At 42.4% G+C, this 27856-nt stretch overlaps 1 protein-coding gene and 1 pseudogene across 2 annotated transcripts in view; both read left to right on the top strand.

Moving 5' to 3' along the window:
* The first annotated feature begins 6336 nt into the window (after positions 1-6336).
* PKD2 (polycystin 2, transient receptor potential cation channel) overlaps positions 6337-27856 on the top strand; it is a 60874-nt gene continuing 39354 nt past the window's right edge. For both annotated transcript variants that reach the window (XM_054727559.1, XM_028148269.2), the window contains exons 1-4: positions 6337-7068; positions 15220-15333; positions 23697-23830; positions 26575-26825. In XM_054727559.1, the coding sequence (XP_054583534.1) occupies positions 6468-7068; positions 15220-15333; positions 23697-23830; positions 26575-26825 (1100 nt within the window). In that variant the 5' untranslated portion in view covers positions 6337-6467. The remainder of the gene's footprint in view (positions 7069-15219; positions 15334-23696; positions 23831-26574; positions 26826-27856) is intronic.
* On the top strand, positions 25058-25158 carry LOC114232285 (U6 spliceosomal RNA; annotated as a pseudogene).

Genomic DNA, 27856 nt, shown 5'->3' with positions numbered 1-27856 from the left:
CTGAGCATCAAAGTTTTGGCTGCCAGCTTGTCTAGACTTACATCCTTACAACTCCAAAGCCAGTGGGAAGAAAGCTTTCCTTTTCCAACAATTCAGAAAAAAAGTACTGTCCTGATTTCCATTGAACAAAACCAGATTTCATGTCTGTTCCTAAGTGCCATTCACAAAGGCCGACCAGACATGATGCTCTGGTTGGCCAACTCTGAGTTCCATGAGCACCTAGTCACGGTGTCAGCCACATCTGAGGCAGACCAGAAAGGAGCCCGAATGGGAGAGGGTGGTTCCCCTGGAAAATGTTGTCTGCCGAGCTGCTAAACAACAAACCGAACAAGCCGTGGTCTCTGCTCTCTAGGAGCTTGCATTCTGCTCAGAAAAACAATGTTAACAGACCATTTCACTGGGAGGTGGTCAATGTTGTGGTCAAGGTTTACAGGATAGAGGGGCTGGTAACTTCAACCTGGAGAGGAGGCTCACGGCTAAGAAAGTTCCCAGAAGAAGATGATGCCCAAATCTAGAAAGATTCATACGACTTTTCAAGGTGTGGAAGAGGGCTTTGGAAAGGTATCAGGATGTTCCCAGGCACCCTGGACTTATAAGCCTTGATTCCCTTGAAGGTAGGAATCATGTCTTATCTTTGCCCCCTCCTCCCCCTAGAATCTAACATGGTGTCTGGCATCTACTGGGCACTTTGTAAGTGCTTGGTGAATGTATTAATATTCCCTCACTATCTCTTCAACAAAAATTATGTGGGGATTTGCGAGGTCAATATTTAACCTCATTGTTTAGAGAAGGAAACAGATAGAGAGGTTAGGTCATCAAAATCACAGTGCCCGCTGACAGTGGCGCCACAGTAACCCTCACAGACGTAGGGACATATCCAAACCAAACTCCAGGCATGAAGAAGAACAGCACAAATCTTAGCCTCGTGTGAGTACAGCCGTAAAGTAAGAAATAAAGTAAAAGCTTTTCTATGATGAGCAGTTCTTATAAAGCCCAAAACATCAAATTTTCTTCTAATAATTTCAGATGTCAAATGGTAACATTTTATTTTACCATGTCCTTGAATAAATAAGAAGTCGGGGGGGAGGTGGGGAGAACATGTTTGTTTGGGTAGGTTACTAAGCAGCACCACACATGCTAGAGACTCCTTTTGAAGGTGGAATCTGCGGGACCAACTGGTTCTTCAGCTTGTGTCTACTTCATTGGTTGACACTGGAAAATAAAAGCAAAACAGGAAACAAACAGGCTATTGCAATAATACAGAAGTCAGCCGTGTGGAGAATACTAAATATTAAAGTAGACTAGACTGTTTTTAAAATAGCTTTTCTGAGTGTCCACAGTGGCACAGAGACTAAAAGGTAGAGTTTGTATAGCATGTCCCCAGAAGAACTTAGTACACAGATAAAATAAAGCCAAATAGCACCCATGCTATTATCTGTCCCACATGGTACTTCAGGTCCTATAGATTATTAAAATCTCTAATAGGGCAATATGATGTGGCAACCAGATGAAGAAAAATATGAGTTTGTACATATCATATCTAATAAGGGAAAACTTTACATGAGAAATAGAGGTTTTTAAAATATATTTTTATTGATTTCAAAGGGGAAGGGAGAGGGAGAGAGATAGAAACATTAATGATAAGAGAGAATCATTGATCAGTGGCCTCCTGCACACCCCTACTGGGGAGGGAGCCCACAACCTGGGAATCAAACCCGGGACCCTTCAGTACACAGGCCAACACTCTATTCACTGAGCCAAACCAGCTAGGGCAGAAATAGAGTTTTAAGATGAATATTAAAGGAATTCTGTGGATACGGAAAGAAATTTACCTCAAGGCTTGCTTCAGCAAAAGCTAGGAGCTCTGAAGGGGGGAAAAAAAACCACACAACGTGTCAAGGTAAAAGCACAAAAGAAAACTAGAGCCAGAAAAATATTGAGAGGTATTTGCACTAGAAACATATTGGATGGCTGGGGAAGGGTTTATAAAGACTAAGATTGAAATTAGTAGTGAAACTCCTGAAATGTAAGGTTTAGAACACAATGGACCAAATTATACTACCCAAGTATTGCTGTGAATTTTTTTAAATCTCATGTCTTGCAATGATTTGTAATTAAACTTGTGGGTAAGCACTCAACTAATTCTGAATTACGTATCTGTGGACACATTTTCAATCAACCTGAATTCTTTTCAGGAGAAGGGTATAGTCTTAGGGAGAATCATTCAGGTTTTGTTTTAAATAATTGACACTGTAAAAAAAGAAAAAAAGCATTATTATTAATTACAAAATAAAGTCTGTGCTTTTTAACATACCTCTGGGCCTACCTTGATCTGACCCTGCCTACCTTCCCCTCCCACACCAGTCTCTCTTCTCAACCCCCTCTTGTGTTGAAAGCCTTCACTACTGACCTGATACTAAGTTATATTCTGCGGTCTACTGTTCCTTAGACTAAGCATGTTCTCTCTCCAATGAGATTATGACTCCCCAAAGGATCTGTCCAAATAGTATTTTGTTTTGTTTAGTATATTCTAACTAAATTAATGATGCTATTTACTATGCACAGTAAAAGTGAAGAATTTGAACCCAAAAATTGATAGTAATAAAATTAATCTGCTTTATTCTATTATTCCTTGATATTATTGTTTTCTCATTCAGTATTCTCTTCTGTAGGTCTCTGGACTGTAGACCTACTAGCAAAAAATAGTAAGAACAAACAAACAATGTACACACTAAGCAGTGATCTGCTGTCTTCTAAACCTTGAACTATAGCAAATCAAAAAGTCATTGGGAACAAATATCACAAACCTGAAAATGGCATTTTGAGCAGTCACTTTGTTGTAGCTTCACGTGGGCCTTTGGGCTCAGAGGTACGGTGCTGGTATGTAAAAGTTAAAAAGAGCTCTGCATGAAGAATTAGGAAGCCCTGTCCTTTGTCAAAGGTTTAGCTGTGTGACTGAAAACGGTGGCACCCGATCAGATTTGTTCATTTCCTTGACAAATCCTCGGGCTTTTCACCCATTTCATTGATAGCGCTCTCTCCTAGTATGCCTGGTGCACAGTAGTTTCTCAAGAAGTATGTGTTATGGCCCGGCTGGTGTGGCTCAGTGGTTGAGCATCAACCTATGAACCAGCAGGTCACGGTTCGATTCCCAGTCAGGGGGTGTGCAGGAGGCAGCTGATCAATGATTCTCTCTCATCATTGATACTTCTATCTCTCTCTCCCTCTCCCTTCCCCTCTTTCTAAAATCAATAAAAACACATTTTTTTAAAAAAAAAAAGAGGAAATATGTGTCATGGAATCTTTTATGCTGGGCATGAAGCCTCTGTCCTCAAGAAGATCATAGTTTGGTTGAGACAAAGACTTCCAAATGCTCAATTTTATCATTATTAAGAGATAAGAACTAGTAATAGTTAACACTTGAGTATTTGCCATGTGCCGGACAGTATTCCACGTGCCTTGCCTGAATTAATTCACTTATTCCTCCCAACAACCCTATGACCTGAACACTCTATTTCCATTTTTATAGACTCAGGAAGAAAAACAATTTGCCCAAGGTCACACAGCAAGGACGTGGCAGGGCAGGCTCTGAATTAGCACTTGTAGGCACAAGTCCAAAAGTACGTCTGACTCAAGGACCACTAATGTTTCAAATGAAACACTAGAAATATGGGGTAGGTATTTCATGAAAGCCCATCCGTTTGGGACATCTCGGTGCTTCTGAAACTCAAGATGCCCCAGAACCCTCAGAGAAGATTCAGAATTTCAGCCTGAAATCCCGGAGATTCTGAATCAATAAGGATAGAGTAGGGACCCAGAATCTATATTTTTAACAGGTTCGGCTGGTGATGCTGATAACCTTGTAATCCCGTCTTTAAAACACTGCACTAGGTCTATTTTCCAGCAGGACCCTTCGGCTCAGATTCTGTGCTCTCTTTTCAGGCCCGGCACTCTGCTGGCCACGTGTCGGCTCAGAACCCATTGACCATGCAGTCTGTAATGCTGTGCAGGGTCTGGGCATCTTTGGAGAGTCCTGAATTACAGGCATCATAACCTTGACCCAGGACAGTTATTCGTGATTTATTTGTCCGTCTCCTCATGAGTGCAGGAGCTGTTTCATATTCTGCTTCATATGCCCAGTGTGTAATTCAGTCTCAGCGTGTAAGACATTTCAGAATGAGCTGATGAACAGCATGAGCCATGCCTATGCTCTAGACCCATCAGCCCTGCCTTAAGCAAAAGACAGGTACCTAGCAGGATCAGGTGGTAGGCAGCTACAATTACCTAAATACAAGCAGCATATTCTGACCACATAGGGAACCAACAGAGGATGTTGCACGTGGTACAGGAGGGGAAACCATGCTAGAAAAGTGGGTGGGAAGTTGTTCTGAGCTGAATCAGCTTGTCTCCATCAATAGTCCATTTGTTGAAGTCCTAACCCCCAGTACCTCAGAATGAGACTGCAGTTGGAGATAGAGGTTTTTTGTTTTTTTTTTAAGTAATTGAGTGCCTGGCGGGTGTGTCTCAGTGGTTGAGCATCCATCCATGAACCAAGAGGTCACTGGTTCGATTCCAGGTCAGGGCACATACCAGGTTGCAGGCTTGATCCCCAGTGGGGGGCGTGCAGGAGGCAGCTGATTGATGTTTCTCTCTCATTGATGTTTCTATCTCTCCCTTTCTCTCTAAAATCAAATAATATATATATTCTTATACACACACACACACACATATTTTTTAAGGTAATTGCGTGAACATGAAGTCATTAGGATAGATGCTAATCCAATAGGACTGGTGTCCTTATATGAAGAGGAGATTAAGACACTACCACAGAGAAAAGCCCATGTGAAGATAGTGGAGGAAAACCGCCCTCTACAAGCCAAGGAAAGAGGCTTCAGAAGAAACTAACCCTGCCGACACCTTGATCTCAGACTTCCAGCTCATACAATTGTGAGAAAATAAATTTCTGTCATTTAAGCCACCCAGTTGGCAGTACTGGCAACCAAATACAGGAGCAGATTATGAAAACTTACTAAACCAAGCTATGGAAATTAACTTTTATCCTTTAAGCTGTCAGAAGCCGTAGAAGTGTCTCAGCATCAATGTGCCATGAGCAGCTCTGGTTCTGTAATATAATTTGGAAACAGTGGAGCCCCTGAAGTAGAGGATGGAGGTGGAATGGGCAGACAGATACATTGCTCAGTGTGGAACAGAACAAGACATGAGATAAGGGCCCTGGATTAAAAAACATTAGCAACCAGAATGAGAAAACAGAGGTCCTACGAGAGACATTTGTGGGGCAGAAGCAACAAGATTTGGGGAAGATGAGGTGTGGGCTGGGAAGAGATACGGATATCCTGAAGTGGGTGAAGCTTGGAAAGTGGGGAGGACAACAATGCCTCCGATCCCTACTGGGGATACAGGAGGTGGAGCAGGCTTAAGAGAGGAGTGCAGCCGAAACGGGTTTGGCTCAGTGGAGTCGGTCTGCGGACTGAAAGGTCCCAGGTTCGATTCCGGTCAAGGGCATGTCCCTTGGGTGCAGGGCACATCCCCAGTAGGGGGTGTGTGCAGGAGGCAGCTGGTCGATGTTTCTGGCTCTCTATCCCTCTCCCTTCCTCTCTGTAAAAAAATCAATAAAATATGTTTTTTAAAAAATAAAGGAGGGCGAAGATAACTAGTTTGGAATAGGTTAAGTTTCAGACAGCTGCAGAGAATAGAGTTGAATGTGCTTCTGGAATGAGAATCAAGTTCTGGACATAGGTAGGGCCTGATGTAAGATTCTGTGACTGAGGCCAGTGCTGGCCCCTGCATGGGGTGTGGGGGATGAGCTTACTCTGGGCGCACCGTAGATCTGAGAGTCCCAAGGCCCAATCCATGAGATCCCACAATGGATGGAGAGAGGAGCCAGCAGAGATTGAAGAAACAATCTAAAAAGAAACAGAAGACGGGAGAGGAGGGTCATCAAAAGCCAAGAAAGTCAACATTAGTAGCTTATTGATAGTTTTCAAAGGAAGCAAAGCTTTCTGTGCCCATGCTGCAGACCGTGATCTCAGGGTCACGCAGGCAGTGACAGCTCCCACAGCCCTTTTCCCACCGGCCGGCCGGCGGGCGAGCGGGCGGGTCGGCGACACGGTCCCCGCCCGAGCCCTTTCACCCGAAAGGAATGTGGGCGCGCGCGCCGGGCTCCGGCTCCGCTTGGAACGCGGGCCCGGGCGCCGCTCGCCCTGCGCGCCGGCCTCGGGGGCGGCTCCCTCGCGCCTCCCCCCGCCGCGCGCCCCGGCCGCTGGGAGAGGCGAGGCGAGGCGAGGGGGAGGCGGCTGGAGGGGGCGGGCGAGGGACGCGGGGCTGCGGGGAGGTCGGGGGCGGGGAGCAGCAGGCGGCGGGCCCCGGGAAGAAAAGAACATGGCTTCTGCGGCGGGCAGCGCCGAGCGCCGCTCGGGGCGAAGGCGCGCCGGGCGCCAGTGACCGCGATGGTGAACTCGAGCCGCGTGCAGCCGCAGCCGCCCGGGGACGCGAAGCAGCCGCCCGCGCCCCGAGCGGCGGGCCCGGGCCGGCTGATGGCGGGCGGCGCGGCCGTGGGAGCCGGCCTGGCGGCCCCCGGCGGCCTCCGCGAGCAGCGGGGCCTGGAGATCGAGATGGAGCGCATCCGGCAGGCGGCCGCGCGGGACCCGCCGGCCGGAGCCTCGGCCTCCCCGTCGCCCCCGCTCTCGTCGTGCTCGCGGCAGGCGTGGAGCCGCGACAACCCGGGCTTCGAGGCCGAGGAAGACGAGGAGGAGGAGGAGGTGGAAGGGGAAGAAGGGGGGATGGTGGTGGAGATGGACGTGGAGTGGCGCCCGGGCAGCCGGAGGTCGGCCGCCTCCTCCTCCGTGAGCTCCGGGGGCGCCCGGGGCCGGGGACTCGGGGGCTACCACGGCGCGGGCCACCCGAGCGGGAGGCGGCGCCGGCGAGAGGACCGCAGCCCCCCGAACCCCAGCCCGGCGGGCGGCGGGGACCCGCTGCATCGCCACCTCCCCGTGGACGGGCAGCCTCCGCGAGTGGCCTGGGCGGAGAGGCTGGTTCGCGGGCTGCGAGGTAAGAGCGCGACGGGCTGCGGCGGAGGCTCCCACCTGGCGGGCGGGCTGCTTTCGGGGCTCCGCCTCGCATCCCCACCTCCCCGGGAAGCACCTTCTCCTCTTCTGCCCGTTCTGCTCTGTTTCCGCTACCCGGCGCCGAATTCCTGCAGTTCCCTTCCCGGTGCAAATGTATTGGAGACCTCCTTCTTCCAGGAGGAAAAAAAAAAAAAAAAAATGTCTGGAAATAAGTGAAAGCCACATTAAAGGGAAAGGATACATCTGAGGATTTTTTTTTTAATTGTGGAGGGAAAAGGAATAGTGGACCTGATGGTGGTTATGCTGTGTGCTTGCTCATTTCACTGAATTCGAACCGAAGTTCTGTATTGGTACCCACAGGTCTGGATCCCTCGTGGCTCTTCATCCCGCTCCCGAAAGGGTAACAGCCCAGTCTTCTCCAAGTTGTGGGAGGAGTGCCGTGGGGTTGTCACTGATGTTGTTTTGATGTGTGTGGTTGTTTCTGGGAGTGGTGCTGTGGAGAACACCGCGAATAGAATAAAATAATATCTTTGAGAAACAGTTATTTGGCCATTTCTAATTCTAGGCATTTTCCTAAAACAGTTGTAAAAAAAAAAAAAGTTACATTGTTTTAAAAAAAAACTTGGAAGTAGGTTTTTAAATATCTAAATTAATGTTCTTTGAAATTCCAACCAAACAGTGAAGTCACCAGATACCAGCTGTTTGTAAATGTGTGGGTTCAGTGCACCCAACTCGCCAAAAGACAGGAAAGGAATTTTCAAACTTGCCAGTGTCTGTTAGGAGGACACGAATTTTCCAAGAGCAGATGGGGATCCTTTTTTTGCAAAGTTTTGTCAGAGGCATCCTTGGAAAAAGAGTTGCATTTGTTCTTACCATCCAAATTATTTTAATCTCCACTTTTAAGAGTTACCATTCTCCCGTCTTTTGAAAATTTCCCTTCCCTTCTCTAATCTTTCTGTCAGTTTTGAAAATCTTGCACAAAACAACACCCAGGTGTTTTCATAACATGAGTAAGATCAAGTCAGACCTGCATATAGACTCCCAGTTCTACCACGCATTGGCTGTGTGACCTTGAGCAAATTGCTAAACCTCTCTGATCCCCAACTTTTGCATTTATTTTTTAAAAGAGATCATCCTAATATTTAGTTCTTGACTTGGTTTGGAGAATTAAATGAGATGAGACGTGTAAAATGTATAACAAGTCTCTCCCATTTTGTGAGTACTTCATAAATTAAATCGAAAATTCTAAAAAGTGTACATTTTTTGCTAATTCTTTTACGTTAGTGCTTTTGCTAGTTAATTTGATTCAGAGCATGGTAGAAAATGAAAGATCCTTTTTTAATAACCTGTGTGATTACTAAAAAACTAATACTTTTTAAGGTTCAAATCTGTATTCAAACAAATTATATACAGTCGACCCTTGAACAAGCAGGAGGTTGGGGGAACTGACCTCTTATAACTACAGTCAGTCCTCCACATGTGCCAGCTCCCAACCGCAGAGTTGACCCTTGAACAACTGGGTTTTGGACCGGATGGGTCAATTGAAAAAAATCCCAGTATAAGTGGACCTGCTCAGTTCAAATCCATGTTGTTCAAGGGTCAACTGTATTATTTTACATTGTTTTAAATGTACTTTTAAAAATATTCACTGACGTGAGAATAAAGTTTCTTATAAGTTAATATGTAATGGTAAATCATGATCCTTTTAACTCAAGTAAGCATTTGATAACACATTTAACCTTCTTTGAATAAACTAATGGAATATAATAAGATGAAATATATATATATATTTATATGAGTGTGTATATGAGTTAACTTCTTTTAAACAAAACTTTCAGAAAATTTACAATGAATAAGCTCATATTTAAATCATATCTTACCAATCAATAGTCTAATTAGTAGGAGAGCAGGCTCAAAAAAATCTTATAGAAAATTTTAGGATAAATGTTATTTTTGAAGAACTATAACTGGCATTCTTGTCACTTGTTAAATAAATGACATTTGTTAAATACTTAGCGCCTACTGTGAAACTAATACTCTGCTAGGTGCTACAAAAAAGAAATAAACTAAAATAGCATATTACCATTTTCCTATACACAAACCCAGAAAAGTAAAATAAATAACCATGAATGAGTTGTGATTCATTTTTCTTTCCCTCTTGGGATACCAATGAAAAAAATCTCATATGCATTATGTAAGTAGTGCCCTAGGATCAGAACAGAAAGTAGCCTTCAATTTCTAAAGGTAGGAGAGATTACCCAGTTTGGAGTGGTCAGGAGCTTCCCTGGAGGTCTTCTGTCTTTGTGACTTTAGACAACTCACTCAGGCTTCCTGGGCCTCAGGTGCTTGATCATAAAATGGAAGAGTTTGCCCGGCCGGCGTGGCTCAGTGGTTGAGCATCAACCTATAAACCAGGAGGTCATGGTTCGATTCCCAGTCAGGGCACATGCCTGGGTTGTGGGCTCCATCCCCAGTGTAGGGCATGCAGGAGGCTGTCGATCAATGATTCTCTGTCATCACTGATGTTTCTATCGCTCTCTCCCTCTCCCTTCCTCTCTGAAGTCAATAAAAATATATTTTAATAAAATGGAAGAGTTCAACCTTTTAGCTTCAACATACCCTTGTGTTGCTGAATGACATGAATCCAAGATGGACAACAAATGGTCATTTTCCCTCCTTGAACAGTAGCTAGATCGGTCTTCTTAGCAGAAGTAATATAGTAAAGAAGATATGTTTGAGGCCTGGCTCTGGGAAACATTGAGTCTAACTAAGGAATTAAGAATTTATCTCTTAATATTCAGAAGTTGTTGAAAGTTTCTGAGCAAGAACAGAACTTGCTGCAAAGGACTGAGTCAGGCAGTGTGCTGTGTAGGAGAGCTTTCAGAGGGAGACAGGAAGACAGGGGACCAGGGAAGATGCAGCCAGTGCTGAAGAGGTGCTGAAGGCCTGGGCCAAAGGAAGTGAAGGATGGCTGAAAAATTTAAAGACTGCCCCAAACTTAAAGGTACCCCAATGATCTTGTTTTCTTTCATCTTAGCAAACTCTTTTTCAGTGCAAAGATACAATTTGATACTCTACACGAACTATCCAGTTTTCTGAATTTCCAACCTTGAATGTGTTTTCTGGGTAAAATTGTGTACCAACTTGTTGAAGTCATTTTCTGCTTATTATTTTAGAGATCTACTGGTATGCTTTTTTTTTTTCTTTTCTTTTTTGAGAAATCATAAAGTACTAGCTGTATTGGTTAGGGCAGGCTATGCTGCTATAACAAGTAATACCTCCTTTCCCATTCACTATGTTGTCGCATCACCATCCATTTCCAGAACTTTTTCATCATCCCAAACAGAAACTCTACCCATCTATACTAATAAAAGGGTAATATGCTAATTAGACCTGATAGACCGGACATCTTCCGGTTGTCCGGTCCTCCTTCTGGACAAAGCCAAGGTGGTGGGGGCCAAGGCAGAGGCGGTTAGGGGTGATCAGGCCAGCAGGGGAGCAGTTAGGGGTGATCAGGCAGGCAGGCAGAGGGGTTAGGAGTGATCAGGCAGGCAGGCAGAGTGGTTAGGGGAGATTAGGCAGGCAGGCAGGTGAGCAGTTAGGAGCCAGCAGTCCCAGATTGCAAGAGGGATGTCCTGGATTGGAGAGGGTGCAGGCCAGGCTGAGGGACACCCTTCCCCCCCCCCCTCCCGTGCATGAATTTCATGCACCGGGCCTCTAGTTAAGCAATAACTCCTCATCTTCCCTCCTCCCTGCCCCTGCTAATCTCTATTCTACTTTTTGTCTCTGAATTTCAGTATTCAGGTTTTGGTGGAATCATACAGTGCTTGTCCTTTCATGTCTGGCTTATTCCCTTTGTATAATGCTTTGAAGGTTTACCCGTGTTGTAGCATGTATCCGAACTTCATTACTTTTGATATCTAAATAATAATCCATTGTATGTACCACATTTTGTTTATCTATTCATCAGTTAATGCACACTTTAGTTGTTTTCATCTTTTGGCTATTGTGATTTTCCCTTTATTTTAGTCCAAACCTCACTTCATCACTTCGTCCTTTTCCCTTTTTTATTTGCATAAATGAGATTTTGTATTTTCATTGCTGTGAGGATTATTTTCACTGGAGGGTTGCTACTCTGTGATAAAGTTATGCTAGTAACAGAATTTATGCAGCCAACAAACATTGGACCAATCGTAATACAAAGTCACTTTTCTTTCTAAAGGTGTCCCCACAATTCCAATGAATATTAGGGAGGATTGTACTTATCTTTCTAAACAAGGCCCACATGAGCACAGAAACAGGATTCTTTTATGATATAAACTAGAGACCCGATGCACGAAAATTCATGCAAGAGTAGGCCTTCCTTCCCCTGACTGCCAACACTGGCTTCCCTCCAGCACCCGGGACCCGGGCTTCTCTCCTCTGGCTGCCGGCAGGCACCTGGGACCTGGGCTGGCTTCCCCTGGGCTGCCCGCAGGCACCTGGGACCCGACTGGCTTCCCTCCAGCCCAAACTTCGTCAGGAAGGACGTCCAGAATGACGTTCGGAAGACGTCCAGTCTAATTAGCATATTATCCTTTTATTATTATAGATGCCATGAGCATTTAGTCAGACTATTCAGAATGAACTCAAAGTCCATACAGATTTGGGTCTTTACACCACTCTGACATCTAGGCATCAGAAGGAGGACATTTTATAGATAGACCTGTTTTGAAGCATAGACAGGCCTCTCCCAACCACTACATGCTTTATATGTATTCCTCTTTCCCAGAGCAACCCCGCAAAGAAGTACTGTCCTCCCATTTTCAGACTAGGAATTGGAGACTCATGACATTAGGGAAGGTCTCAGCTCATAAGTGGCTGAGCCCTCATTTGAACACAACGCTGACTCCAAATCCCTACCTTGTACAGTGTCATGATCAGTGAAGTCATCAGGTTTAGTGTATCTCAGATGGGACAGGGTTAATGTGAGGCAAAAGAGCTACACTGAATCTTCTCACCATGGAACTGAAATATTTACAGATGAAATGATACGAAAGCTGGGGTTAGGTTTAATAGAGAGGAATGGGTGAGGATTTAGAACAGGGGTGGGGATCACCAGCCCGTGGGCCGTACAAAGCCGGCGAAATCATTTGTTCTGGCCCTGCCAAGGCATTAGGGGTGAAATAATTAAATGTTTGACCTAATATAGCAGGCTAATTTTTAAGTTGATCATTTTGTATGACTGGAGAATGATGTTATAAATATCCAAATGGTCCTTGGCAGAAAAAAGATTCCCCACCCCTGTATAGATGAATCAAGGTTGGTGTTGAGTTGATAATAGTTGAAGCTGGGTGAGAGATACATTAGAGTTCATTAGGTCATTCTCGCTGATATTTTTTATATTTTGCAAGATAAAAAGTTTGGAAGTATTTGGATAAAACAAATGCAAAGATGGCATTTCTTTTTCAAAATCAGTTGTTTATGTTTGACACATGTTTTGTGCTTTGCATTATCTATGTCTGAGTTCCTCTATATTCATATCAATGACACTGCACAAGGGAGTAGACACTGTCTGGCTGATGTGCTCCGACTTGGGGTTCTGCCATTAACTCAGCACCCTCTTACCCACAAAGGGAGCTGGATATTGCCCACCCCTCATATCACGCTCTCCCTAACAGCTGCAGACACCTTATGTACTGGCCCTGAGGGCCTGGCGTGCTGGGCAGGCACTCCCTCCACAACGGGGACAGTTGTGGGAAAAGACAACAGTTGAGTTTGAAGAATGCTGCCATTTTGGATGTGAACGCCAAGCTTAACCATTCTTACTCTGTTAGCTCTGTAAACATGGGAAGTAGGTGGCAACAGCACAGCCTTTTTTTTTTTTTTTTTTTTTTTTCTATTTGTGGATGCAGCCGTTTCTCATCTGTCAGAATGTAAAGAGGTCCCTGTATCCTGAGAGAGGCAGACCCAACCTACACATCCAGTGGGGAAATTCAATGAAATTTTTAAACGAATAAGTAAGAGTCATTTATGAAAAGTAAATGCATAAAAGGATATTATATAAAAGCATACTCGGTAAATAAAGGGACTTTTTTTTTTTATTTGAAATGTTTCATCTAAGGGCTAAGCGTGGTCGGCAAACTGCGGCTCGCGAGCCACATGTGGCTCTTTGGCCCCTTGAGTGTGGCTCTTCCACAAAATACCACGGCCTGGGCGAGTCTATTTTGAAGAAGTGGCGTTAGAAGTTTAAAAAATTTGGCTCTCGAAAGAAATTTTAATCGTTGTACTGTTGATATTTGGCTCTGTTGACTAATGAGTTTGCCGACCACTGGGCTGGAGCATTTCATTGCCATAGAACAGGCGTCCTCAAACTACGGCCCGCGGGCCACATGCGGGTGTTTTTGCCGTTTTGTTTTTTTACTTCAAAATAAGATATGTGCAGTGTGCATAGGAATTTGTTCATAGTTTTTTTTAAACTATAGTCCGGCCCTCCAACGGTCTGAGGGACAGTGAACTGGCCCCCTGTTTAAAAAGTTTGAGGACCCCTGCCATAGAGCATTGCAAGTTTCCTTTGAATAAAATTTGAAAGGAGTTTGGTTTTTCTATTTGTAGGTCAAGCAGTACCATCTGTAAATATTAAGAACCATGCTTGTTCCTTAATGTGTAATTGTTTATAAACCATAGGAAAGAGTGAAATCACTGCCCCAGTGAGGCCAGGCAACAATCTTTCCTGATGATAAAGAGACTGACAGTCTCTACTTATGTGTATATCTTAGGCCTGGCCTCCCAAGGAAATATACCCAAAGAAATGGTGTGGTTGTGTCCAGGGCTACTGCGCCTAACATTTGGCTGCCTCTGTGTTATTCTGAGTTGTAATTTTCCATGTCATATAAATTTGTAATAATTCTTTAATATGATAGTTTCAGCGAACAAACATTCTGCTTGCTGCATTTCTTCTGAGTGAGTAATTCCCTGACAACTACCAGATCTTGGCAGGAGCGAACCTGGTCATAAGTTATGCTCCACTTTCAGTGTGGTGAAATCTATGATGCGTAACACAGTGTCTTTGAATTCAGACGCTGATTTTCCTAAAGGAAATTTGGGGGGGAAAATGAAAGGAAATGAAGTACTCAAATTTAGGAGCAGAACTAATGTATTATTACAAGACTTAAGAATACATAAACACTAGTGATGAAGTCATTTCTTCGAAGTGGAAGGCCATGCACCATTTGTCCTCTGCTCTCTGCGTGGCTGGCTTGTGGCTTAAGGAGCTCTGTGAACCCCAGTGACGGGAGGGGTTAAAGTCTGTGGAATAAAAGTGTAAGGCAACCAGGGACCAGGTTGGCTTCCATTAACAGCCAACCTAATCTAACTGGAAGGATTGGGAAGTCTTGTCTTTTTTGGAAAGCATTAAGGCTCTTCCGAGTAACCAGCAATGTGACTTGACCACACTGCTCATTAATGGGGGTTTGGACGGCCACCACGGCTGTCTGCCAGCCCCAAATCGCGGTAACTCTCTCCAGCAAGCTCGCGGAGGTTATGTCATCTTTGCTCAGCCGGCCCAACACTTTTTCCATCTGCGAAAATAGGGAACATGGTTGCTGATCTTACTCTCCAAAGAGAGAAGTCGGCTAAGTTGTTGCTTTTTATTTAAAGCGTATATGTTAATTGGCACTTTAAAAATCTGTTAAACTAAGCGTGTTTAGTGTAATCGGTCGCTACAGTTTCTTAAGAGGACCAAGGGCAGAAGGCGGAGATTTTAGGCCAGTGTGTTAGCAGCTTGATAGATGTTCCAACAGGGAAATGATGCTCCAACCAGGACTTCTTTTCCTCAGGGGTGACTTCAGAGGTATCATTTGCAATGTCGTTTCCTCATGTACTAAGTTTAGTAATAGGGTAATTACCCCATAGGAAGATCCGATGTGTGTGCACAGTGATTTAATCTCTCTTGTAGGCTGCCCTCATTGCCTGTTCTCTTGTCTAAATATTTACCAGGGTACTCCTGCTAAAACAATCCCAGTTACATTCAGAGCATGCTAAAAAATATATGGGAGAATCTCCCTTAAAGGTTACACTATCTATTTTATGTTTTTCCTTTGCCATTCATAAGGTTAAAAAAAAAAAAAAGACATCTTTTATTATTATTTTAAAGGTCTCTGGGGAACAAGACTTATGGAGGAAAGCAACACGAACCGAGAGAAATACCTGAAAAGCGTTTTGCGGGAGCTGGCCACATACCTCCTTTTTCTCATCGTCCTGTGCATCTGTAAGTAGAACATTTCCTTCCAGTAAAGGAAAAGGTTGGAAGTATTTGACCCGTCAAAATCATAATTAAAAGGAATCGTATATGCACCACAAGGGTTAATTTAGAAGGTCTCTGCTCTGTTTTCAAGTCCAATTTAGAACTTGGAAAAACTCTCTTCTCTGGTAAACATTAATTAAAATTCAGCATTATCTGATTGGCCAGTTCATTGCCAGTTGTGACCCATTTTCACTCTTGAGATGCAAGTGGTAACCTGCCACATACCAAGAAACTAAGTAAAAGGGGTTTTTTGCATTAGATTTCTTAACAATAATTAGCAACATGACTTCCCAAATGTAACTTTCAGAAAATACAAATAATGTCACCTAATATTGCTTTTATGAATATATGTAATATAGTCCCTTTCTTTCATATTTAGATGTGTGATGTGAAGGCCTTCATTTTTCAGTAATCACCAGATTTTTCCTCTACAGGAAACTTACTGCAGACCGATCTCTTTATTTTTTTCTCTCTTCTTTCAATATGTCCCTGCATCCTCTGGGAGGGGAGGGGAGGGAAGCCTTAGCCAGAAATGAGTCTTGGAAACCATTTGCCTCAAAGTGCCGATCAATGGATTTATCCTTTGAATTTAAAGGGTGTTGGGTGATAGACTTCTGTAGTGTCCCTTCTAAAGCCCTTTATGAGAACAGATAAGGAAACGGATTTGTGACCACCAGAAGCTCTTGCTATACTCCTCCAGAAAAAGAGTTCATTCTTATAGTGTACACTTGGAAATGCTTTAAAATTCACACCAACCTTAGAAAGAGTCCCCTTCTATGTAAATGGAAAGAGTAAAAATGTTATCAGTACTTTGATAATGCCATTCTTATTACATTAAAATTGACCCCCTTGAATGTAATTGACTGAGTGCTGAAAGCTTCCTTAAAAACAATTTTTATTTACTAGATTAAAAAAATAAAAATAAAAAGATTTGTAAGTTGAACATAAAGGTTAAAGAAACATCAATATTTATAATTTTAAGAAATTAAATATTGATTTATTTCATATCTCCACACTGGTTCTTACTAATACTAGTAAGCTTTTATTGAGCTTTAGCAGGATATGACTTCTTCTTACATTTTCTGAAACTTTGCCTATCCAACTGGGAATTTAAGAAAAAAATAAGTTATTTAAGCTAAAAAGTATGTCTATATGAACAACATCCATCTAATGATTAGATTCTAATCCATCTTCTTGTTTTTTTCTTACTAATTATCAGTTATATGTTAGGAAGGAGTGTCTTATTACTTTTTTTTAAATCTTTATTGTTGAAAATATTACATATGTCCCCTTTTTCCCCATTTACCCCCGAATAGCCCACCCCAGGCCTTCACCACCTTATTGTCTGTGTCCATGGGTTATGCATATATGCATATAAGATCTTTGGTTGATCTCTTCCCACCCACCCACTCACCCACCCCCACCTTCCCTCTGAGATTCCACAGTCTATTCCATGCTTCCATATCTCTAGATCTATTTTGTTCAACCGTTTATTTTGTTCATTAGATTCTACATATGAGTGAGATCATGTGATACTTGTCTTTCTCTGACTTGCTTATTTCACTTAGCACAGTACTCTCCGGGTCCCCCCATGCCGTCTCAAAGGGTAAGAGATTCTTCTTTTTTACTGCTGCATAGTATTCCACAGTATAAATGTACCACAGCTTTTTTATGCATTCATCTACTAATGGGCACTTGGGCTATTTCCAGATCTTAGCTATTGTAAATTGTGCTGCTATGAACACAGGGGTGCATACATTCTTTCTGATTGGTGCTTCAGGTTTCTTAGATGTATTCCTAGAAGTGGGATCACTGGGTCAAATGGCAGTTCCATATTTAATTTTTCGAGGAAACTCCATACTGTTTTCCATAATGGCTGCACCAGTCTGCATTCTCACCAGCACCGTACTAAGGTTCCCTTTTTTCCACACCCTCGCCAGGACTTGTTATTTGTTGATGGTAGCCATTCTGACAAGTGTGAGGTCATACCTCATTGTTTTAATTTGTATCTCTCTGATGATCAATGACTTTGACTATTTTTTCATATGTCTTGTGACCATCTGTATGTGAACTTTGAAGAAGTGTCTATTTAGGTCCTTTGCTCATTTTTTAATTGGATTGTTTGTCTTCCTTTTGATAAGTTGTATGAGTTCCTTATATATTTTGAATATTAACCCTTTATCAGATGTATCACTGTCAAATATGGTCTCCCATACAGTGGGTTCCCTTTTAGTTTTGTTCATGGCATCTTTTGCTGTGGAGAAGCTTTTTATTTTGGTGTAGTTCCATTTGTTTCTCTCTCTCTCTCTCTCTCTCTCTCTCTCTCTCTCTCTCTCTAGTTCTTCTCATACAGCAGTCCCTTTAGCATTTCTTGCAGTGCTGGTTTGGTGGTGACAAACTCCTTTAGCCCCCCCCCCCTTTTTTTTTTCTAGGAAGCTCTTTATTTCACCATCTATTTTGAATGATATCCTTGCTGGATATCGTAATCCTGGTTTCAGATTCTTGCTTTTCATTATCTTGAATGCTTCATGCCATTCCCTTCTGGCCTATAGAGTTTCTGATGAAAAATCAGCTGACAGCCTTATGGGAGCTCCTCTGTAGGTAACAAATTGCTTTCCTCTTGCTGCCTTTAAGAATCTCTCTTTGTCTTTAATTTTTGGCATTTTAATTATGATGTGTATAGGCATGAGCCTGTTTTGGTTCTTCTTGCTTGGGACTCTCTGTACCTCCTGAACTTGCATGACTTTGCATATGCATGAGATCATGTGATATTTGTCTTTCTCTGACTCACTTATTTCGCTTAGCATAATACTCTCCAGGTCCCTCCAGGTTAGGGGAGTTTTCTGCCATTATTTCTTCAAACACGTTCTCTATCTCTTGCTCACTTTCTTCTCCTTCTGGCACACCTGTTATATTTCATGTTGTCCCACAGCTAAGCTGTCCTCCTGTTTTTTAATCGTTTTTTATTTTTGGTTCTCTGATTGAGTGATTTTTTTCTACCCTGTCTTCTAACTCACTGATCCGACCTTCAGCTTCCACCAATCTTATGTGTATTCCTTCCACTGTGTTCTTTATTAGTGCTATGTCATTCTTCATAGTTACTATACCTTTTCTTAAGCTGTTGAGCATCTTTGCCATCATTATTTTGAACACTATGTCTGGTAAATGTCTTATCTTCATTTCATTTATCTCTTCTTCTGGAGAATTCTCTTGTTCTTTCATTTGTGGCTGGTCTTGTCTTTCAATTTTCGCTGTTTGTCTGGGTCTGAGTCTGTGTATTAGGTAAATCTGCTACAACTCCCGGTCTCTAGTGCAGGATAATGTCAAACACTGTTTGTGACTGGCTCTGAGTACTCTGTTTGGAGCTATCAGCAATCCATAGCTTGTGGCTCCCTCTGCTGGGGCTGTATTCCTTTGGAAAGGATCAAGATGTGCACCAGCATCTGCTTTTCCTAGCCCCAGGCCTCGGATTACATCAGGCAAAAACTCAAAGCCTCCAGAAACCCTGCCTGTAGTCCCATTGACACTCAGTTTTTATTAGCCTCAGGCTATTGACCACAAGGTGGGGCAAGAGGTCTTCCAACAGGGTGGGGCAACAGCCTTCCCCCCAGGCAAATATTGCCTGGATAGCAAAGGCTCACTGGAGAAAGATGTCCTCTGCAGAGTGAGAACTTGACTCAGCATAGGAAACTGGGGTGGCTGCCCTCTGAGCTCCAATTCCAGAGCCCCCAAACCTGGCTTCTGCTCACACAGCTCCAGCCCACTCTGCCCTCCCTCTTCCAGAGCCCAAGGTGAGTGGCTGCACACGAAATTTTGTACGTGGTCCTTTAAGAGGGCGCCTGCATTTCCATCCATCTCTCACTGGCAGACAGCAACCCTGCTGCTTTTCACAGTCAGATGTTATGTGGGTACCTTTCTCAGTTCTGATGCTCTGGGCTGGGGAGCCCAGCTTCAGGTTTAGACCCCAGAGTTCTTAGTGGGAATCCCCCACGGCTGAGATATCCCTCCAGAACTTCAGCTGCGGTCTGTGGGAGCCCAGCCAGCCCTTTTGTGCCTCTGCCCTCCCTACCAGTCTCTATGCGGTCTCCTCTTTCCTTCCTTGGTTATCAGGATTCTCTCCAGCTCCTCTTCAGTTGATTTATCAGGGTGGCTTTTCTGTATTTTAGTTGGTTGGTTAGGTTTTTTTTGTGTGTGAAGGTTTTTGTGTTTGGTTTGGGGGTTTCTGTGTGTTTTGTTTTGTGGCTTAAAACAACAGAAATTTGTTCTTTCACAGATCTGGAGGCTAGAGGTCCAAGTCAAAGTGCCTGCACCATCCTCCCTCTGAGACCTGTAAGGGAATCCTTCCTTGCCTCGTCCTGGCTTGTAATAGTTTGTGGACAATCCTTGGTGTCCTTGGCATGTAGCTTCATCACTCCAGTTCTCCATCGTCAGAGGGCCAGCTCCCTGTGTCTCTGTTTCTTCACATGGCCATCTCCTTATAAGGACATCTGCCGGGTGGAGTCTTCATTTTAGGGATTTACTGATGTTCCCTTTGATAACCTAGCATATTACTAATTTTTGTAAATGATCCATGAATATTTAAAAAAGACTATGTGATCTCTTTTGGTGCAGTATAAGGTTTGATGTACATTAAATTACATTTTCAATTAAAATCCCTAATGTCCCAGGATAATTTTTGTCTACTTTCTCTATCAAAGATTGATAGGATATAAATTTAAGTTTCCAACTACAATTGTAGTTTTGGTATTTCCCTTTATAGTACTAGAAGGTATTGCTCTATATATCTTGATGTTGTTATTCAATACATAAAAGGTTATTACAGTTAAATTATTGTATATGGTATTATTTATAAAATAACTTGTTTATTTAACTCAATACTCACTTTATAATCTCCTTTGTCAGATGATTATGCCACTTCAAAATTCTAAAAAGTATTTTATTCCTAATATATGTCTAATACATAGTATCTCATTCCTTTATTTTTCAGTTTATTTTGAGTGTGTCTCATAATAATTCTAGAGATGCAATTTTTAAAAATTTTATAGCAAATATTTAATAAGACTTTGTCATCTAGTGAGTTTAACCTCTTCACATTTCATGCTTTTGTCAGCTTTTTGTCATCTCTTTTTGCCCTCTCTTTTTATGCTTTCCTGTTATTTCCCTTTTGGAAATTTTCTTCTTTGCTTTTTATTCTAATGATTTGGAGATCATTTAGTACAATTGCCTTTATTGGCTTTAGTATTTGAGCTTATATTTTTCACAATATTAAGAATAATATAATATCTACTGCCTATTTGAAATGAGAGCATATTTTTAAGACAGTTTTGGTTCATTTACATGCTGATTAGTTGGTGATGCTATGATGATATTTTTTATTCTGGCTTACTTTATGTCTGGAACTTGGGAGCTAAGACAAGGACTAAGTAGCAGAAGAAATATATGTACATAGGATATACATGTGTCCTTTACATTATGTTTTTTAATATTCTCCTCTCCTTTCTAGTCCTCATTTAAGGTTACCTATTTTATACTGTAATTTTTTTCTTCTTCACAATTTAGTTAATTTAAAGAGTGAATGTTGCCTTCCAAATGGGCTTTCTTCATCAGGGACTGAAAGGAGAAATGATATAACAGTCTTATATTTCTACTGCATTTGATAGTATGCAAAATGTCTTTATATACATTTCTCCAGTTGAACTACGCAAAAACTGTAATGTTATTATTGCCATTTTCTATATAATTAAACTGAAGCTCAGAAAAGTTAAGTGGAGGCAGACATTCAAGATGAAGCAACGTGAAAACTCAAACGCCAATCATTCTGATTTCAAATACAGGGGTCCTTTAGGTGCACCTAGGTGGACTCATGGTGCAGCTGACTCCTAGACTCTGTGGAGATGTCACTCAAAGATATCCCACAGACCAGACCAGGGCCTGGCATAAGGGAGGGACTGGATTAATGTTTGCTGATGAATTGAATAATCATCCCCTCAAAGCTAGATGGCATTGTTTCTCTGAATGTCCAGCAGGAGGCGCTACATAGTCAAGGGATCTGTCACTTTATTTCAGTGAAGCCATTAAATTCCATACAGGTCCTCAGAATTTCAAAAGTAAAACCAAAATTGAAAATATAAGAAAATAAAGGAGATTATATATTTTAAATCACTGACTAAAATCTATGTACATATATAACTATACCATTTTTGTAAATCAAAAAAATTAATTTGTCAAAATTCTTATATTAGCCACAACAAAAAATCCAGAATGATCTATATTAATCAATCAATCCAATGCAAATTCCAATTTCAAGTTAATTTAGAAAAATAAACATTTATTTAGTTGGCCTTGGGGAGCCTTCACTACTACCCTTTAGCATCATATCAGCTTTGTTCCCTGGACTGACTCTGTTCCACAGAAGGCCTTTGTAGAATTCACTGTGCCTTGTCCATCCCTCTGTGGGGCTGGGTAGGCAGTGCTCTGCCCAGGAATCTGAGGGCTCCTCTTCTTTAGGGCAGAGATCACATCCTACTCATCTTCATGCTCAACACCTTACTCCGTAACTGTGAATGGATTGCAAGTCTGCTCCAGTACAGGTTTGGAAGGCAGCAGGTCATGGAACACTTAACGAGGAGTGTTCTTGTCTTAATCAGCAGGTCAGAGGACGATAGGTGAGGAAGCCTAGCTGAGGAACCTGGAAAACGTTCCCCCCCCCCCCCGACTACAGACACACGCCATGTGGATTAGGCGTGTTTCCTGCTCCCATGGCTGCTTGACATGGACTCTCAGACAGACACACTTTTGTTTATATCGCTATTATCCACTCCTCTCTTTCAATAATCTAAATTTTCTATGATGCTCGGGTGGGAAAGGAATTATGTGAGAGAGAGATTTTACTAAATAGCATTTAATCCCAAATCATTTAAAACAAGGTTTTAAATGCATTTTATGAAGCCTGAGATTATTATAGAATCAGCTAAGCATTACTCACCTGCTGGGTGTTGAGAACTGTGGTCAAAAGAAGTACAAAATGTGTTTCCTCTGGAAGCTTTGTGTCTGCTAATTATAGGAATTATAGCATATTACTCCTGCAATCATTAGAGTCCAGAATAAGATAGTACTCGTTAAAGTGCTGACAGTTTTAATAGATATGTTATAACAATCTGATTAAGGAGGATGAACCACCGTTATTGGACATTTAAGCGTCAGCCACTGAATTGGATAATTTTTAGTTATTGTTTTTATTTAAGCACCAAAAAATCCTATGGAATAGCTCATTATCCTCATCTTACAGAGAACTTAAGCTCAGAAAGTTTCAGCAACTTGCACAGGTTACATAGCAAGTAAGAGGCACAACCAAGCTTCAAATCCTGATCTGTGACCTGCTAAGCCTGTAAGTTACCCTCCCACCTCCCTCCAGGACTTTTCAGAATGGGCTGGTAAAATCAGCCAGTCCTTGTGGCCGGGATGGAGCTTGAGTTTAGAGGGTTTCATACAAGATTGGATAGGTGGGAGCTAGATGTGGCTGTACCTGTCAGCATCCTGAAGGGGCAGAGGTGAAAACCTTGAAGTGGTAACTACAGGAAGTTTAATGAAGGGACTGTTTACAGAGGTGTGGCGGTGTGGGGCAGTGGGGCACTCAGGAAAGGTTCCCACCTCCAGGCGTGAGGAAAAGGGGAGGGAATGGCATGGCATGAACCTAGTGTGGGTGTGGGGAAAGAGTTTTCCCCAGGAGCCATGGCCGAGCTTCGAAAGTCGCCTGACAGACTTCATCCAGGTGATGACGGGATGGAGCGTAGGGGTGGAGGGAACAAACTCAACCCTCTCTCTCCTCATGCCCCCAAACCTCCTGTTCAGCCCCATATTGGCAAGGGACCCAGTGTGGTACCGTCTACAGAGGTCAGCCTGAGGGCACTCACAGAGCAGGGCAAGAAGAATGGAGAATTGATCTGGGAAGAGGCAGAGATGGCCTGCCCGTGTTATTGCGGGGAGAGTCCGCGGCACGTGCACAGCCGTGGACTGAGGAGCTCGGCGTGGCCTCTGCTGGGACCTGTGCAGATGAGCCTCCCAGGAGCACGGAGAGATGAAGGCGAAGAGGCAGGTTGGAATCCCCAACGGTCAAGTAAAGGCGCCTGATCTGAATTCAGTGCTCAGTGCTTAGCCAGTTTTATTTCACATATGTCAACGTTCGTTTCTTTCTTTTCTAAACCAGGGAACTAGGGAGTACCCTAGAATGACAAAGGGAAGGGGACGAGGGTGTGTGCCGTCCACCAGGAACGTGGGAGTGAGGGCAGGTGCCCTCAGGAGCTCACCTGGCTCTCTCTGTGTTCCAGTGACCTACGGGATGATGAGCTCCAGTGTGTACTACTACACTCGCGTGATGTCACAGCTCTTCCTAGACACCCCCGTGTCCAAGACGGAGAAAACTAACTTTAAAACGCTTTCTTCAGTGGAAGACTTCTGGAAGGTATTTACCAATGACTTTGAAAGTACCTCTCTGTCACTGAAGATTGTTCATTTAGTTCATAAGTTAAATTTAGCAGCATTTGCAGGGCCTGCCCTGTGGGTGGCTAGAAGTATGTAGCCTCGCACCATGCTGAGTGTTTCATATCTTAACGTATTTAATCGCCATAGTAACCATACAAGGTAAGTACTAACGTTCCCCAGGTTGTAAACGAATCTCCGTTTGGTTCAGATGAATTCCCCATAGCCAGGGAGTAAGAAACGTGGGCTTTATTCTAGCCTGAAGGACACTTCTTTACCAGGTTTATAATTCATGCAGTCATTCATGATTCAGTAACTATCTGTTGAGCATCTCTTAGGATGTAAGGCCCGTGGTGTAAAATTTAGTTGTTTTTTCTTGCTCTGTTGTGTGTGTGTGTGTGTGTGTGTGTGTGTGTGTGTCTTTGTTGATGATGGCAGGTACCCTAGACCAGTGCCTGCAGGCACGTTCTTTCAAAGATCTCTAATGTAAAACTAAACCCAGCCCTTCCCAAATTGTCACAGATTCCAGCATGGTGGAAGAGGATAAGCAAGGAAGGATACCATAGGAGAAACATCCAAGTAATCTGGAAGATATGGGGCTCAGAATCTACAAAAATTGTGTGTGAGGGGGCAGTACGGGATTGGAAAGGAAATGATTATTTCTTCCTGAGGAGATACTTTCTAAAATCCTTATAAAGCCTGGGGATCAGAGCTGCTTATTTTAATAAAGTTAGAGGAAACTGGATCACAGGAACCTGTTCAGTCCAAAGCCTGAAAATACTTGGCATCCAAAACCACACTTGCATAATATGAATATTTTCCTAGGCAAATCAGTTTATCTCTGTTGATCATCTGATAAGACACTGAGAATGGCTAGATGTCTTTCCGATAGGCAAACTAATAAGAAACTTCTCACAGATACACTGAATTCAATGATAATAAATGCCAAGCTCTAAAAGCAGAGGCGGGCAGCGTTGGAGAGTTCACCATTTGGAAAATGATCCAAACAATTAAAAGATCCACCAGATGGCAGACTGGTAATCAAAACTATAGTCTTTTCCTTTCCAAACAAGTTTTGAAGCATGATAATTAATTATTAACTTTTAATCAGGGAAAGTGAAGTTGATCATGGCTGTGGGTTTATGTAAACAGCTCCCTCCACACCCCCACCTTCAGTCCTAAAGCAAAAATGAGAGTTTTCATTTAGTTAGCACCCACTGTGTGCCTGTTGTTCTGTGGAATGATACAGAGAAAATTATCATGGTCCTACACAAGGATGACACTCAAATTTGTGAGTTGTTCTATGTTTTTTAAAAAGAAATGTACTGTTTATTATTCATTTGAAATATCACATGCAATTTTAAAAATTAAAACTTTCAACAATAGCACCCTAGCAATTAGGTGGCAGCAAACAAAACACTGAAAAAGACAAATATGTTGAAAAGCATTTACAGAAACGCATTGCACACAGTTCATCTTTATATTACTACCCCAACTCTCAGATTTAGTTGTATATAGAAAAATTTAATTTATATATTTATCCTATAATATATGAAACATCTATATACACTTTATCCATTTTAGGCATTAATTCCAATTCTAACAAGACTGAAAAAGTATACTACTTAGGAATATTTGTAGCTTTTATGTATTTGAAGACTATTGTGTAATATGCATAAAACGTCAGAAAACCAGTCAACCATTGTTTTATCTCTTTCTGAAAATACATTTATGGTACACAAAAAAAAAGTCTTAACCCAATAAAATTTAAAATTTTAAAACTTAAAAATGTTTTTAAGTTAAAACATCTGTAAAACTGTAAATGCCTTGCAGATATCTCATTTATAAAGCCTGCTAAGTAAAATAGTCTAAATATTAATTATAACCAAAGTGAGTCTTACAGGAATCTAGTGAGAATGGCCAATAGTCATAATAAAAGGCAAATCCCATCTAAAGCCAGTAAAAAGTGCTGCTATAAGAAAAAATATAATCATAAAATATAATGGTTTCATGGATTTACCTCACTGGACACTTTCATTTGATAACCATTTGTGGAATAAAAACATAAACCTCCAAAACCTAGGATAAAACCTAAAAAATATCAAAAGATTGGATTTATTGGTTTCTGTTTATTCTGTGAAGTGAAAACTGCAGGGTAATCCCAATGGGTTGAGCCTCTTTGAGATCTGAACCTTCTATTTGTATGTTTGTTGAGAGCCAGACCATCCCCTTTCAAATCGATGTAGTGACTGCACAAAAGATGGACATTGCCCTAGCTGGTTTGGCTGAATGGATAGAGCATCGGCCTGTGGAACAAAGGGTCCTGGGTTCGATTCTGGTCAAGGGCACATACCTTGGTTGCAGGCTCCTCCCCTGCCCGGGCCCTGTTTCTCTCAAATCGATGTTTCTCTCTGTCTTTCTCTTTTCTACTCTCCCTGAAAATCAATGGAAAAATATCCCTGGGTGAGGATTAACAAAAATAAAATAATAATTTTAAAAGAAAATAAAAAACATAGACATTACCGGTGCAAGAGCCCAGGAACCCAGGCCTCACAACTAGCAAATGATGGAGTAAGATCCAACTTAAATCCCTCTGACAGCAAAACCTACCCTTGTCACTCTGCTGTGTTCACAGAGTACTACACTGTTGGTCATGCACACATTCCGGGAAGGAGCAAGGCAGCCACGGAGCTTGGAGCTTTTCAAAAATGTTCCCTGTGCTTTCAGTTCACAGAAGGTGCCTTATTGGATGGGCTGTACTGGAAGACACAGCCCGGCAACAGAACTGAAGCTGACAACCGAAGCTTCATCTACTACGAGAACCTCCTATTAGGGGTACCACGGATACGGCAACTCAAAGTCAGGAATGGATCCTGTTCTATCCCCCAGGACTTGAGAGATGAGATTAAAGAGTGCTATGATGTCTACTCTGTCAGTAGTGAAGACAGGGCTCCATTTGGTCCAAGGAATGGAACTGCGTAAGTGTCTTTGGCTCGTGGCCATGTGCCCTGGCCTCTCACCGACATTCATTCATTCTTCATTCATTCTTCATTCATTCATTCATTCATTCATTCATTCATTCTCTGACTCCTTCACCTAAGAAGATGCCCTAACTGACTCTTCAATGTGTATATTTAAGGTTGTGGCCAAACTAACCTTTGATTTCTCTACTTTTTACCCCCTTTCGGCTTCTAAATACATATTTTCAAAAGGCTAAATCTCTGACCGTATGGTCTATGAGAAAGAAGCTACTGGGCCTTTGGAGGTTTCTGATGAGATGCCTGGATCTTATTTTTATAGAGCCAGTAGTATCATCTGCTGGGTTATTTCTAGGAAATTTTCTGGTACAGAAGTTTTTTTTATGAGTGCTTACAAATCAATTTTTGTTCAGAATGCAATTATTTAAAATGGATAATAAGCCTGTGGGGCAGTTTTTCTGTCTTCTCAAATGTGTTTATGATTTTGAGTGTGTATTTGTAATGTGTATATTTACGGTGAATTTATTTGGTGTGCTCTTTGGCAAACATACTTAAAACATCTTGTGTATTAAGGGAGGACATTCATTATTTTTAGAATTACTGTAGTTATCATAAAGAAATGAGGCCCAGCCAGTGTGGCTTGGTGGTTGAGTGTCAACCCATGAACCAGGAGGTTGCTGGTTCGATTCTGGTCAGGGCACTTGCCCAGGTTTCAGGCTCAATCCCCAGTGGGGGATGTGCGGGAGGCAGCCAGTCAATGATGTTTCTCTCTCCTAGGTATTTCTGTCTCTCTGTTTCTCTCTCTCTAAAAGTCAATAAAAGTGAAATATATTTAAACCTTAAAGAAAAGAAAAGAAATGAGAACTCTCAGGGTCTCCCATGGTGGGCCTCTGGGGTCACTGCCCTGGGTGAATTACTGTGGTGAGAATTGCCATCTAAGCTTTTCTAAGCTAATTCTGACTGTTCATTTAGACCCCTTTTCTGGGAACTGAGGCTCCCAGAATCCAGATTTGTTCATACACAGTGGGGGA

This window comes from Eptesicus fuscus, chromosome 2 (genome assembly GCF_027574615.1).
Source record: "Eptesicus fuscus isolate TK198812 chromosome 2, DD_ASM_mEF_20220401, whole genome shotgun sequence".
NCBI classification, from domain to species: Eukaryota; Metazoa; Chordata; class Mammalia; order Chiroptera; family Vespertilionidae; genus Eptesicus; species Eptesicus fuscus.
This window is presented reverse-complemented; position numbering and strand designations above follow the sequence as displayed.